General features: G+C 47.2%; 1 protein-coding gene across 4 annotated transcripts in view; it reads right to left on the reverse strand.

The window, feature by feature from the left end:
* Positions 1-14,758, reverse strand: part of ACAP3 (ArfGAP with coiled-coil, ankyrin repeat and PH domains 3) — a 160,001-nt gene that overhangs the window by 36,913 nt on the left and 108,330 nt on the right. For all 4 annotated transcript variants that reach the window (XM_043499920.1, XM_043499919.1, XM_038376936.2 and 1 more), the window contains exon 10: positions 11,506-11,517. In XM_043499920.1, the coding sequence (XP_043355855.1) occupies positions 11,506-11,517 (12 nt within the window). The remainder of the gene's footprint in view (positions 1-11,505; positions 11,518-14,758) is intronic.

A 14,758-nucleotide genomic window follows, 5' to 3' on the forward strand; every position in this document is an offset into this window, starting at 1 on the left:
TAAATTCACTAAACATCAATGGAGTGACATCAGGTGGCAATTCAGCCCTGCATGTTTGTATTTTATTACACTCTTCCCAATTTTGATTGGCTAAACGTGGTTCATGTGATTCCCCTTCCTCCCACTATAATTTCACAGGATTGTCTGGAAAAAAAGTCAGGTGACAAGTTAACTGCATCGAGACTTCAAAAACAAAATGGGCAACTGCACCTGGAGAACTTCCTGGCCTTTCAAAAACCTCTGTTTGGCCCATCTCATCTTTAAAAGAGAGAGTATATGTAGATAGATAGATAGATAGTACCTAGCACAATGGGGTTCAGGTCCATGACAGGAGTTCCTAGGTGCTGCTGCAGTACAAATAAATACTATTACTATATACACACCCAACCTACATATATTATTTATATATATGAGGTCCACCTTGATTGGTGTTGGAAGCTAGCTCCTCCAAAAAGCACACAGCTGGAAAAAATGACATTTGGGTGCATTACTTGAACAACACTTTCTCTTTTCTAATCCACCTCCCCTTCTTTTTTGGGGGGGGGGAGTCAGAAAAAGCCCCTGGACCAAACTGTGGTCTCAGTTACTCCAGTGTAATTCCCAAGTAACTCGTTTGGCGTCAAAAAGAATTATGCTCGGGTAACAGAGAGCAAAATCTGGGCCCTAAAGCTCTAAGCTGGATTTGTGAAGTACGTTCAAGTATAGGAAGAGATTTGAAGGATCAAGGTCCTGTGTGTGTCTTATCCTTGGGAACGTACCCATGTGGATACTCAGAGGGGAATGCGTTTCGTTCAGCCCCATTGGATTAGAGGGTGGGGCCATTACTAGAGAATACTGGAATATCTAAAAACAAATGAAATCAGTGAAAGGGGAGAAAAGGGGAAAATCCAGTTTCTGCCCTCCCCCCATGGAAAAATGAGTTGTGTTTCTCCTTTCCCACTGAGGCAGAGAATAGGAAATGTATGGAGATGGCTTGAGGCTGGACAGCAAATAAGGCATGATTCAAGTCAGTTTCATGTCCCTGCCATTCACAGATTGCATCCTAGAGGACTGACTGCTATGGGCCTGGGGAGATTAGATGCTCAGGTCCATTCAGAGAGATGCACAGAGGCAGCATTACCATTTGTCTTAAGGAGAGACTTAACTCTTCTGGTTCCAGACTGAGAAGCGTGGCCTGGGCAATGCTGCAGCGTCTAAGCCCAGTGTGGATCCGCAGGGCCAGTTCTCTGCTCCTCACGCCTTTCTTAATAAATACTAATCACAACATTGTTAATTAAAATTAAAAACCCTACGGTTAAAATCAGCCAGGATGCTGTGGCTTAAATAACTGATCCCTGTGCATGTATCTCTGCATTCCCGCCCACATAAAGATGTTTCCTCCCCTGGCACGCTGGCCACTGGAAAGAGAGGGAGCAAAGACGGGTGTTCTGGAGGGGGGACTGCTAGAATATCAGCCATCTGGCGCAATGTCATTCCCAGACCCCTGCCCTCTGATTCTTGATTCATTATAGCTGCTGGCATCGGAAGCTCGTCCAAGAATCTGAGGAAACAGTGCTGCAACCTGTGTTCAAATAACATCAGGGTGTGGCCACTGATAGATACAGCAAATGTGCGAAAACAGTACTGCCTCACCCGACATACCTGCTCCCTTTCTGCGTATGTCTGGCTCACATCTGCTCACTTCATGGACCCAAGGACACTCTTAATCCTGTTAGCCCTGCAGAGCCGTCCAAAGAGCCCAGGGAGACTGAGTGCAATTCTGTGCCTGCCCTACACACCATCCCCATCATCAGCCGAGCCAACAGTGAAGTCCCTGCGGCTGACCCTTTATTAGACAGGATGCCATGAACCCAGCTGGACTCTCCAACCGCAGGTGGAGTGAGAGAAAAAATCGTCTTTCTGCCTTGTAAGCCTAAGTAACGTTCCTGGGTCTAATCACACTCGTAAAAGCTTGATGGAACAAGACAAGGGGCTCACGCTCTCTCTCAGGCTCCTGTTGTCGTGCTGTCTCTTACATGTAACTGCACATGTTATGGACAGAGACTCGGCTTTGATTTTAATAAACTGCCTTTTGTCAGACCCTTAACATCACTGCTGTGTAAGAGCGCAGGGTAAAGCTGGTTTTGTTTTTAGTTCAGTCTAGCTCTATTAATCTACCTCATGGCCTTGTGGAGCGAACACTGGCCTAGGGCTCTGGACAGCTGGACTCTAGTCCTGGCTCTGCCACAGGCCAGCTGGGGGACCTTGGGCAAATCACTTTGCCTCTCTGTGCCTCAGTTTCCCCATATGTGAAAGGAGAATAATGATTCTGAGCTCCTTTGTAACATGCTTTGAGATCTACTGATTAAGAGCTCACTGCTATTATTAATCTAGCCATCCACGTGTTTTATACCATATTCATCACTATAGAATGGGTGCCTACCGCCATTATGAAATGACAGATGCATGCTGGGATTGTATTCTGAATGGCATCTGGCTACAACTGTCCACGCAACAGTGAGCTAGCCACAGCGGTGATGCATTGGAGCACACGATGTTAAAATAAATGAGCCACCCCCGAAACAAGAAATAAGATCTGCCAAAAGTCCGGCATTTCCTCCATCATCTGTTCTCTTTTCTTTCATGCAGTTTTGATAAATCACATCGATCCTACCCCTTTGTGCCCCTTCTCCCTGCCCCATGGCTTTGAATTTACACCCAAGGCTGCCTGGGAACGGAGGGCCTTTTAGAAATGACATCACAATGGTTTCCATGGGAACACATTGAATGCCACTGAAGCAACGACAATGAGGTAACAAATTCCAAGAGCGGGATGTGAAAAAGGTCTAGGCATGGATACTTTCAAACTGGCGAATGGAAAGGAGGAAAAAACCGACACAGACGGTATCTCATACAAAGGGGCATTGAAAAAAAAAAGTCAAGGTTCTTTCGAGGGCTGGCCCTTTAAGAAGCCACTTGTCTATCTCCACGAGCCATGGTGAGTCTTGTCCAATTGCTTATGCAGAGCCAGCCATGCATGCAGGGAAGGAGACTGATCAAATTAAATAAACTTCCTGATAAAGTGAACCGCTGTAACAGAAAAAGTGGAGACGTGCCCCAGTCCCTGGGACAGTTGGAAGGTCTTTTTCAAAGGACAGAGCCCTGCCCATGAGCCTCTAGAAACTCTGTGCCTTGCATAGCTGGGGACTCTTGGGTATATCCCCTTAGCATAGGTCTAACACTGTCCTGAAGGGGACGACACATGTGAGAGTGGAGATGTGTAGGATGGAATCTTCATTAAAGTACTGCACTCTGCTACAACTACATTCCCCACTAAGGCCATGGTATCCAATCTGATCGATTCTAATAACCAATATGCTTTCATGCTTTGTATTGCACAGCTGGCAATATACCGCTATGGTTTCGTATACATCCTGTTTATTAGCAAATCCCTTTGCTTATGCTATTTCTGATGAATAGCAATCAGGATAATAAAAAATACATGCAGGTATATGTACAGTCTGCGCATGCATTGCTCAGAAGGGACAAAATGGTTTTATGCAAACTTGCTTTCTCAATTAGCAAAGCATTCAGTTATTCTCTTATATCAATTGTCACTATTTAACAATTATATAGACTGTAATGCACACACACAAACGTGTGTGTATAATATACACCATATGAAAATAAATACTATATGAGACCAGTTTGGCTATGTACTTTGTGTGTGTGTGTATAGATAGATAGATAAATAGATGATAGATATAGCTATAGATAGATATACACACACACACGTACACACAAAGTATATATAATGTGTGTGTGGATATATGCAGATGGAATGTACACATACATATATTTTGCATATAAATGCACTCACATTTTATATATGAACAGAAGAATATAAGTATATACTCTGCTAGTGCATGTGAATATTAAAGCACTTTCTATACATGATCATTTACATGTCTTTGTGTGTAGATTGTGTATACACTGTGACCCCATATGCACACACAGGTTCTAAGGGGGAACCCCTACACACACATTCCCATTCATTGTGCACAAACTCACATTTGAAGGCTAGATCTCGAAGTATCCAATTTACAGCCCTTTTGTTTCTCTCATTGTCTTCTAATAACTGATCGCCCTGCTCTCGGCTTGCCAGGGAGAAGATGCCCAGGGACCGTTCTCCACTTTTATGTCATACCAACAGAATGCAACAAATCCACCCTATCAAATAATAAACCAGAACTAACTTGTCTGTCACATCAGCAAGCAGGGAGACCTGGTCCTGCACGCCCCTCTAAGTTCTCTTACACCCAAAAGGAGAGAGCCCCCTAAACTTCCTATCCCAGCAAAGCATCCCTGTTATGAAAAGCTCCTTACCAGAAGGTACTCAAGCCTGCCGAAAATCTTCATGCTGCCCGTTGCGGGGAAGGAGTTCTGCTGATCTAGTCAAGTGAGCAGGGAGCTTCTGTGCGCGCCTCTCCTCTCAATCGCTCTCTAAGGCAGCATCTCTGCAAGGCACCGTGGGATGGGAGGGAAGGCAAGATCTCCCCCCCCCCACACTCCTCCTCACCCCTCCCACTCCTTTTTGGGTGGCTGTGAGCACCGCCGTTCGCTCCTGTCAAAAGCAGGGACACTGTGCGAAGGAAGCGTGCCAGGCTCTAGGGACCACCTGCCTGCCCACTCCTCCTGCCTCCCATTTACCAACAATCAGCTTAGAGCAAGGGCGAATTATCATACAGCTGTCACCGTGGGACAGAGGGGCGTGGGGGCAGCCAACAAAGCCAGAGCAAAGTTGACAGGAGGGTGCTCCGCCGAAGCCCCTTGACCTCAGCCGAGTGGATCGCCTAGGGTTTGGCATGCTTTTGCCAGGAGCTACTTCCTACTGAGACCGTCTCATACATGGGACCCCCTCCTAAGGAAAACAGAGCCCCCCTTTGGCTGACAAAGCCACACATGCTCCATTGGGGCTGCTGCGTGTCGGAGCCATATGGCTGCCTGGTTTATTATTTACCGTTGATACTAAATCAGGCAGTTGGTGCTGCCTTGACTCTCACCGCTCTTTTCCCACACACGTGCACCAAGCCGTGCTCCAGGCCAGGAGAAAAGTCAAGGGGCTCCAAAGAAACTTCTCATTTTCTTCGATTGGCTGGTAAATTTGGGTTCAATGGAAGGGCTCGGCAAGGCCAGGAAGTGGGATAGAGGACGGACTAACAGTTAAAGCACATAACAAGTTAAGAGACCTGGGATCTATTCATCACTCAGGCACAGACTCACTGTACTTCAGGCAGGTCATTCTCTGCCTCAGTTTCCCCGTTGGTAAATTGGAGATGGCAATAACTCTTCCCTGCTACACATGGGGGTGGCAAGCTTGCAGGGTGGTTTGAGATCCCCACCTGGAGGGCACTAGAGAAGGGTTAGGTATTACTTAATCATTATTATTATTTATTAACTCCAGCTGCGGCCAGATATGACTTGCAACCTCCCCTCAAACAGCTCAGCCAGTGCACCTTGGTCCATACCCTAGGCCTCTCCTGCGTATAGACTGCTCGTCACATCAAAGCGAGGGCCAGTGTGCTGAGCTTCCCTATTTAGCAGGGGCAGTCCCTGATTATTAACTTAAATGTTACTCCTTTTTTCCTCTGTCCTTCCAGAAAGCTGTCACAGGCCCATGTATTTCAATGGCGTTTGAAGAGGCATCCCTTTATTTTTCTCCCTTAAATGTCACTTTCTGCACCTTTCAAATGTCAGCTAGTGTGTATCCCCCTTCCGCATTGTTGGGGCTAGCAGGAAACCCACAAACTCATTTCACTTGTGGCTTAAGACAAATTTGAACTCACATCTCCACAGGAGCCAGGCCACAGCAGTAACACAATGTCTCTCCGCAGTCACATTTTAAATACCATGTAACTTTCCCCCACACTGGCTGTGCACACAGTAAATGCAGAGTGATCCAGCAGTTTCATGTTAAAATCTTATCCTCTCGCTTTTCCCAGCTGGCAGAAGAGTTTAGAAAGGTTTGCTCCAAATCATAACAATTCAGACCCCCCGCACCCCAGTGCCAATTTTATTAGCTTCCCCTCTGTTTAAGCACTACTTGTTTTCATGTAGAGTGTGAGACAGCAAATGGAACTCACCAGCGTTGTGGGGTTAGCGGGCCAGGAGGACAAAGGGGGCAGTGGTTAAAATAACAAAGGCAGCTTGAAATGATCGCTGCACTGGGAATATGCACAAAAGGTGACAGATGCCCCTCAAGACAGCAGGGGCTGAGGGAGGGATGAGCAAAGGACACTTGAATAACAGTGTAAAGGAAAATAATCCAGCGACACTTCAAGATTTTCTCCCCTGCAGAATTTCTTCTGCTTTATTTAAAAAACAAACGAGCAAACAACCAACCCTCAATCCAAATCACAGCTCCTCCTAGCTAACGGGTTCCGAACGGCCTGCCTGCATCCCACCCCTCGCAAACCTGACAAGGGGTAATTCAGTTAGCAAGGCATCATCATGAGTCACCCTCAGGGCAGGACCCACAAAGCATTATTTCAAATTGGAGTCACTCTCTCCCTGCTGTTGCCAATGCCAGTGCCATGTTGTTTGGGGAGACACTGTGATGGGGTAAAATATATTACTGCCTATCTTCTCCAAGGGAAAAGGCAGTTGTGGGTCCCTGAAACTCAGCAGGAGGGTGGGGATTAAGTGGGGTGAAATCTTTACCCTACAATAACTATGGTCCAGTGGCATTGCTGCAGTGTTCAGAGGCTGTTATGTATGAGATCGTATTTCCCCTTGATTCCATGCCTAATCCCCGAATGTAGTGCCCAGTAGTATATGCTAAGACACAAAGAGGTAACAACCTTCTCTAATGGTACCAGATCGCATCCAGCGATATCAGAGCTCTTTACAAACGTTGGTATCATCGTCTCCATTTCACAGACAGAGAAACTGAGGCACGGAGATGGCCAAGTGATTTGCCCAGGATATAGCAAAGTGGGAGTAAAACCACTTTCTCTTGAAGTCCTGGTCCCATGCTCTCTTTGCTGGGCCATGCTGTTTCCTGTTTTAGTCCACAGAGATCACAGAGCACATAATACAGAGAAGGGTTAATCTCACCCGACTCTGTCATCCGGACACCCTCTATTCCCCACCCTCTCACAAAGCCAATTCAGCCTGCTTATCTGCAGCCTCCCTGCTATCTCCAGAGAGACGCTGGTTCCTTCAGCCAGGGCACATGCTCTCCTGGCACTGCTGACTTTAAAAACAAAATTCCTGTCTGTCTATAACAAGCAATGGTCTGGGGGTCATTGAATCTAGGGCTTTGGTTTGGCCCAGTATAGAGCTACAGGGGCAGCTCCAGAATTCAGGGCTGTTCAGACCTGTATTTTGCTTTGTGTCCATCTCAACGTAGGGCCAGATCCTCAGCTGCTGTAAAGCCGCGTAGTTTTGTTGGCTTTAGGGGCATGAGGCTGATTTACACCCGTTGAGGATCTCGCCTCTAATACCCTACTGCAGCTGGAAGTGAAACGCTTTCAACCCCGCACTCGACTATGGCTGTCTAACTTTCCCAGGACCACTGGTCATGTACATAGGGAGTCAAGGCCATGGGTAGCTCTGCTCATAAGGATCCCAATCTGCTATAATTGCTCCTTTGCTTTCTCTGCGTCTGATCCCGAGTCATTCCTCAGCTCTTCCCGGCCAGTCTGGTTAGTAGAGCAGCTTTGTGTGAAATGGCTGGTTTTTAAATGCACTGCATTAGAGAGACCCTTCCCTGCTCTCTCCGATGAAGTCATCACGCCCGTTTAATCCTCTCCTCACCCCCCACCCCGGGGCCAGGAGGCTCAAATGGATTTCTTTCCCTCCCCGCAGGGCGTATGCACACACAGGAAATGCTTGTCAGTAGCCTTCCAATTCTGTTATGCTTTCATTTCATGAGGCATGACATTCCCCTGAGAGAGTATTAAAAAAATAAAAGTGCCATGAAAGCACTGCTCAATTTTTCCCTGCAGAGTAACGTTGATCTGCATGAGAGCCTAGATACACGTGAACTTATCAATGAATTCTGCACCCTGCACAGCTGCTTTCTCTTTGCCTCCTGTGTTTCTTCTCTTAGCTCCTGAAGGGGGGTGGGAGAGCTCAGTGGTTTGACCATTGGCCTGCTAAACCCAGGGTTGTGAGCTCAATCCTTGAGGGGGCCATTTAGGGATCTGGGGCAGAAATTGGGGATTGCTCCTGCTTTAAGCAGGGGGTTGGACTAGATGACCTCCTGAGGTCCCTTCCAACCCTGATATTCTACATCTGTTTTGTCAGTGGCTCTTGCACATCGCCTCTTATTTTCGCCACAGCGCATGGGATGCTCTGACAGATGCTAAGTGGATTCCGGGCCTGACTCTAAACTGTACAATGCAGCTTGTTAGTGATTCTGAGGAGTGGCCCAGATAGGACAAATATCCCTGGCTTGTTTTTCTCATGTAGTGTTCTTTAAAAAGAAAAACAAAGCAGGGATGGACTAATGTTATATACCACAGGCCCGGCATTCCAACACCCCAGCATTCAGGAGTGCTGCTGAGAATCAGTCTGGTTCTTTATAAAGAAAGCAAAATTGGCGTCCGGATCCAGACTGGAATTTTGAAATCTCCTAACAGCTGGGGGAGCTCAGGATCTGGAGTTGTAGATTGGACCAATCACAATTAAAAGGCAGGCACAGCCAGATTTCATCACACAACAACATGGAATTAAAATATTTCACCCAGGCAAATCAATCTCTCTGGTGTGGATTTGTGTGGGAGTTTCACACCTTTGCAGGTCTAATTTCAGTCAGGCTTCAGCAACCCCCCAAACCTGGGCTTTGCCTGGTTTCAGGCTGAAATGAGACAGAAGCCGGAGCTGCACATCTTAAATCCAGTTCCCAACTTTCCTGGGAGTTGGGGCATGTTTGGATCCGGGGTTTTGGTTCAGCCCATTATAGTGAAGGGACTCAGCTGAATACCTGGATCTGAGGGATCTAAATTATCTGTGCATGACCTGATTTTTCTCCTAGTGGTTTGTGTTACCTGTTGTCCCATCTTCTTCTGGTGCTAAAGGACTCCTGGTGGGTGTAGTTTGTGGGGTTCTTAGCTATTGGCCTGGAGAGAATGACTAGCTCTCACAGGCTATCAGCCAACAAGCTTCCCAGTGAAAGCCTACACAATTTGGAAACCACGCAGTGGATTAAATAGAGTTCTCAGACTCTCCCTCTCTTGGGATTTTGCCTTTGCTTTGCTATTCAGCAGTTCAATTGCAGATTATCTCGCTTTGAAGCCATTTACCTAATCTCATCAGAAAAGGGTCCTAATTCCATGGCCTCACTGTTGTCATCTCCTATGGGAAAGGACTTAAACGGATCAGAATAGAAAAGCCTCAATAGCTCATCTGTCTTCACCCAGGAGATAGAATGAACTGCTGTCAAATGGACTGGACACCTCAGACTGCAAACAGTAGGACACACTCTCTGCCATGAGTGAAGCCTGAGCAACAGGAGATGCAACATCCAGGACCGAGCTGACTGGCAGTCTCCGCACAGCAGTGGACTCTCACTCTCAGCTACGTACAGCGGAGGTAGGGATCTCATGGCCGAGCTTACGTGGATCTGACTGAGATGTAGGGCTTGTACCTTCATGTCCTTCCTGGCTAACAAGCTGAGGTGCGCGCTGGCAGGGCATAATCATAACCCCTATTACATATGGACACACATTGGTACCAAACCAAAGAGGGTCCCATCAGACATCCTCCCCAAGTACCTTAATGCTTGGTTGAAGGGAAAGGGAGCAAGTATTGAAGAACACCCAGGTTGAGGTTTGGGTTCGAATGGAACCCAGGACCGAGAGTAAAACTCAGCCCAAATGGACAAGCTTTGCTGGGGTTCAGGAAAAAGTGAGTGGAAATCACATGAAAACTATCACGTTTCCACCTCTGGATTCAGGAACATGCAAGGTACAGCTACACTTGCAGTGACATGTAGAGTACGGACGCTCAGCTAACATGGATATAAATAGCAGTGTAGACGGTGAGGCATGGCTTAGGCAAGTAGCATGCCCTACACACCTGAACCCCCAGGGTATGTATCCTACATGGCTCTCTGCATGCCCAAGCAGGGCCTCCCACATCTACACAGCAACTTTTAGCAGTGTAGTATCTGCTGAGCTCCAGGAAAACAGACAGCAGATCAACTAGCTCCTGTCTCCCATGCTGTCCCATCTGGCAGTTTGCAGAACAGTTCCTGACCCATGTCAATGAAGCTAAAGTAAACAGGTTTATGCAATGGAGCTACAGTGCAGCAGCTGTGGCTAAGTGATCTGTGGAGCCAGGAGAAGGGGGAAAGACTCCGTTTATCATTCTGTCAATTCACAGTCGATTCAGCAATGGCTTCCTATCTGTTGAATTCCACGCCTGAGAGTGTTCTACTCGGTGGGAATAAGATATATAGCCATGACCGCACTTCAGCTAACAAATCCATCGCCTGCTTAGCCTCTGGTTTTCCACCCAGAAACACAGGGCAAGGTGAAATGAACAGGAGGAAGTGTCCATGGTGCTGAGAAACAGCAACCCAAGCCCCGGTGAGCAGCGCATGGCCCAGTCGACTTGCTCCTTTATCCCGTGCTCCTAACATTCCATGCTCACCAAAGCCAGGGACAGAGGCGCATTGGTTGGACCGAAGGAGAGCGTGGCTATGTGCCGGGCAAGCTTTGCCCACACAGCTCCACCCCATACCTCAGACCCGACGAGCACCACCACCCACCATTCCGGTCCCGAGGCCCCTTGCACTTCATTGCTCAGTTACAAAAGCCCCTGCTATTCCAGGCCCACAGCTCTGCCAACGCATCTCATTCCTGACCCACAGTACTCCCTCTTCTGTGGGTCCTGGGCCCTTTCAGGGCTCTGCCAATGCACTTTTGGCCAGAATTTTGTAAAGTACTTAGGTGCCTACAGATGCAGATGGGGATAGGCACACAGCGGGGTTTTCAAAAGCATGTAGGATTTCAATGGTAGTTAGGCACCTAGGACCTATTGAAAACCCCAATAGGTGCCTACTTGCATCTTCAGGCACATGGATGCTTTCCAAAATCTGGTCCATACATCTTCAATTGCAGAATTTCTTGCTATTCTTCTTCCACTGCTTGCTCAACACACTTCAGTCCCAATCCACAGAACCCCTGCAGTTCCAGAACTGGACCTCTCTTGAGTCAAGACTGCCAGTCATCTGGGATATAGCATGGTAGTTTCGTTATGTGAGGAAAATCTACTAGGAATTAGGATGAAACCACCAAACTCCCTTGCAACTGTGTTTGGGAATTAGTTCTCCAGAGACGACAGGCTAGTGCACTAAAGGATCCAGCCAGGATCCATCCCATTGCCAGTGTAGATCTAAAAGCAGGGCTCACTGGAGTTCAAGTGTAGTCAAGTGCAACTCGGTCCAATAAATTTAGCTCATAAAAGGGAAGAACCAATCTCTCAAAAGACACCACACAGCAATGTGGCTGTACTCACCTGCAGGAGGGTCTGGAGGGGGCACGTCAGCGATGGGTGATGAGAGAAAAAAGAAGAAAAAAGGCACATTACTTAACATTTCCCTAGAGATCAAGTGCAAAATCAACCCCCAGCGAAACTTCTCAAGGCGTAGTGACCATGTTTTCCAGATGCACCAGCAGGCTCAGAATTATCCATGCAATTTCTATGCCCCTCCAAATCTTGTATTTCTGCATGCAAGCAGTAGCTGCATACCAAGGTCAGCGAGCCAAACATCTCAATGCCTGATGTGCATGGCAAATCTGACACTGTGGGCCCGTGGGAATGTGTGTGTAGTTCTGGGTTTGCAAACTGAGAAGACAGCACTGTGGCTGCTTTCTATGAACGTCCAGCAATGTGCTTCCTGAAAGTCCAGCAATAGCACAAGGGAACAGCATTTGATTTGGTCTTCCACAGCTGTACAGACTAACGAGTTAGATGCTGTCAGTGCAGCAACCGGTATATACTCGGCAACAGGCCATGTTAGTTAGCAAAAGAGGGGATGTAGGGGCTGGATACCTGGGTTTTCCCTTAAACGATTCACAAGCATTGCAAGGGGATCTTTAATTTCTGCCAAAGAAGACCTCAGTTTAGCATCTCATCCCTGATCATGCAAACCAACACCCTTCCCCTACTACTGCACTGGGATTTTGTTATCCAACTCTGGGGGTTAGATTTGAATCCACAGTTTGTGGGTCCAGAGTCAAGAACTCATCCAGCTGCAACACCCAGTGCCCCACCCTCAGCTACTGGACAGCTCCCCTGAAGCAAATAGAGGTATGCCAATGTAACCAGATGAGGGTTTGCCCCCCCACTCCCATGACTGCAGTTGAGTTACTCTGGATTTGCAGTGGTGTCAGCGGAAGCGGAATATGGCACACCTTTGTCACTAGGTGTCATGCCAAGGCAGGGTAGTGACATACTGGCTTCACTGGCCGAATGCATTGATCCAGTGGAGCAGAGTTGGGCTCTGCATCTTTTTAAATGCATGGTGCATGTGGATCCTTTCCCTCAGTCCTGCTCTGGGACGGGCATGAGAAACGCAACATGCCTCTCTGTGCAGAGCCTAGACTTTGCTTTGGCAGCAAAACACTGGGATCCATCTCCTCCTCCCCAGCGGCCGCCGTGCAGACAACCGAACTGCCCTCTCCTCTCCCAGCCTGTCAAGCCACTTACTTGCTCATGAGGACGAAATCAATATTGGGCTTGCCTGGGTCTCAGCTGGACATTTCCTTTCAGACATCCACAGGACATGCAAGCTAAGCAACCTACTTAGGCCCCAGGGAGGAGATTTAAGCAGACTCCACTGACCTCCTCCAGCAACTCAGCAAGTTTCTTAGTGTTAATATTCCATGGGAAACTGCAGTTTTGTTGTATGAAAAGATCCTAGGGTGTTTCTACAAGGATCCTGTAGCCCTGCTAGCTAGGGATGGGCCCAAACTCCATATCTGCCCTGTTTGTCGTGCTCCCGGCACTGAGATACTTTTGACACAGGTGGCATAATTGTTTCTGAAGCCATGCCCCGTAAGACTGTGGTCTTAGCATATCTTAGAAGCTAAAGAAGGTGGATGTCCAAGGAAAACATAGAAAATGGTGTTGGTAATTCACTCTTCCCTTTTCATCAGTACTGAACCACTGCTCCCACGGAGATCTAAGGGGATCTACACTGCGTGACATGGGCTGTTGATTCAGCCATAGGCATTCTTTCCTTTGGCTTGTTAGTAGATGAAGGGATGTCAACTTACTCATCATCGATATCGCTTTTGTTACGTGAATTTTTTTTCTTTTCCATTGGGAAAAATGGTTTGTATAACTGGTTGTGCGAAAGACTGGTGGCCATAAAATCAAGGTTCTACTGGAGCACCAAAATTTTCCCCAAAATATTCTTCTCTTACTGGTGAAGTTACCCACCCCGCAGCTGCCTTCTTGATGGAGAAGGAAAAATCTGTTTTTGGGCTCATTGGAGAGGAGGTTTCCTTTAAGTAATAATGGTCAAGGCACAGAGCATATTCCAGGGGTTAGTAACTGGCTGGTTTACAGAATGGGAGTGTTTAAAGCCAGAGGGATCAGGAGACTTGATAGCCTGGGAAGTAGACATCTCTCTATTTTTCACTCAGGAGCACCATGGGCCATGGTCATTATTGCGATTATAAACCAGGCAGGACACAATCAAGTGGAAACACTATTAACAATCTCTTTCTTACGGGCAAACAACGAGCAGACAGGAAAAATTGTTTGTGAATAAATCATGGTGAAAAAGAAATCAGACCTAATTTATTTGATGGATATTCTTTGACCACCTATAGAGCGGGCAAAATTTATTTACGAATAAGTGATTTGACAAGGAAGGGATAAAATTCCTCAAATAAACTCTTGGGGGGCTGATTCTCAAGGCTTCTCTAACAGCCCCGAAGTTCAGATTACAGGGGTGTGAACTGCTGTGCACACCAAAGGGCTACACTGTAACTCCCCTCCACCCCCATAGATGCTGCTAGTGTGAACTAAAAGGTACCAAGTTCATGTTAACATAGCGCCAGCCCGAGCCCAGACATATACACAGATATATTTATGGCTATAGTGCGAGCCCAAGACTGGAGACCAGGGTTCTGAAACTCGCGCTGGGTTTCTGCTTGCCATGAAGATGCACCCTCAGTGCTTGACCTTGGGGAATTCACTTCACCTCTCTGTATTTCAGCTTACCTAGCTTCAGCATTGGCTGACTAGTACTGACGTATCAGAGAGGCTTTGTCAGGCGTAACTGATTAATGTTTGTGAAGCCGTTGGAGAGCCTCAGACGGAGGGTGCTAGGAAAGGGCAGAATGTGACTCTTTAAAGAAGAAAGAGGATTCTTCCTTATATCTAATAATGTCCATGCTGAAGGGACATCCATCCATCCCCATATGTACCACTCAGTCTGCTCATCTAACCATCCCCAGACATTATCTATCTATCTATCTATCTATCTATCTATCTATCTATCTATCTAATCATGTAGCGAAAGGCAGTTTGGTCTCTTCACCACCTGTACCTGTCTATTGGACCTCAGTTTAAATAACTTTGCTCTGCCCCTTCTGGGAGGGACGCAGGGATCTCTAATCAGAAAGCAGGCAGGGCCTCTTGTACCCTGGTAGCTGGGAATTCATTCTGTGGGAGGGAAGTGAGATGTGGGGAAGAGAGATGCATTTCCCTCCTCTTCTGCCTCACAACCCATTAACCTAACTGGGGCGGGGGAAAG

Source organism: Dermochelys coriacea, chromosome 18 (genome assembly GCF_009764565.3).
Source record: "Dermochelys coriacea isolate rDerCor1 chromosome 18, rDerCor1.pri.v4, whole genome shotgun sequence".
Classification (NCBI taxonomy): Eukaryota; Metazoa; Chordata; order Testudines; family Dermochelyidae; genus Dermochelys; species Dermochelys coriacea.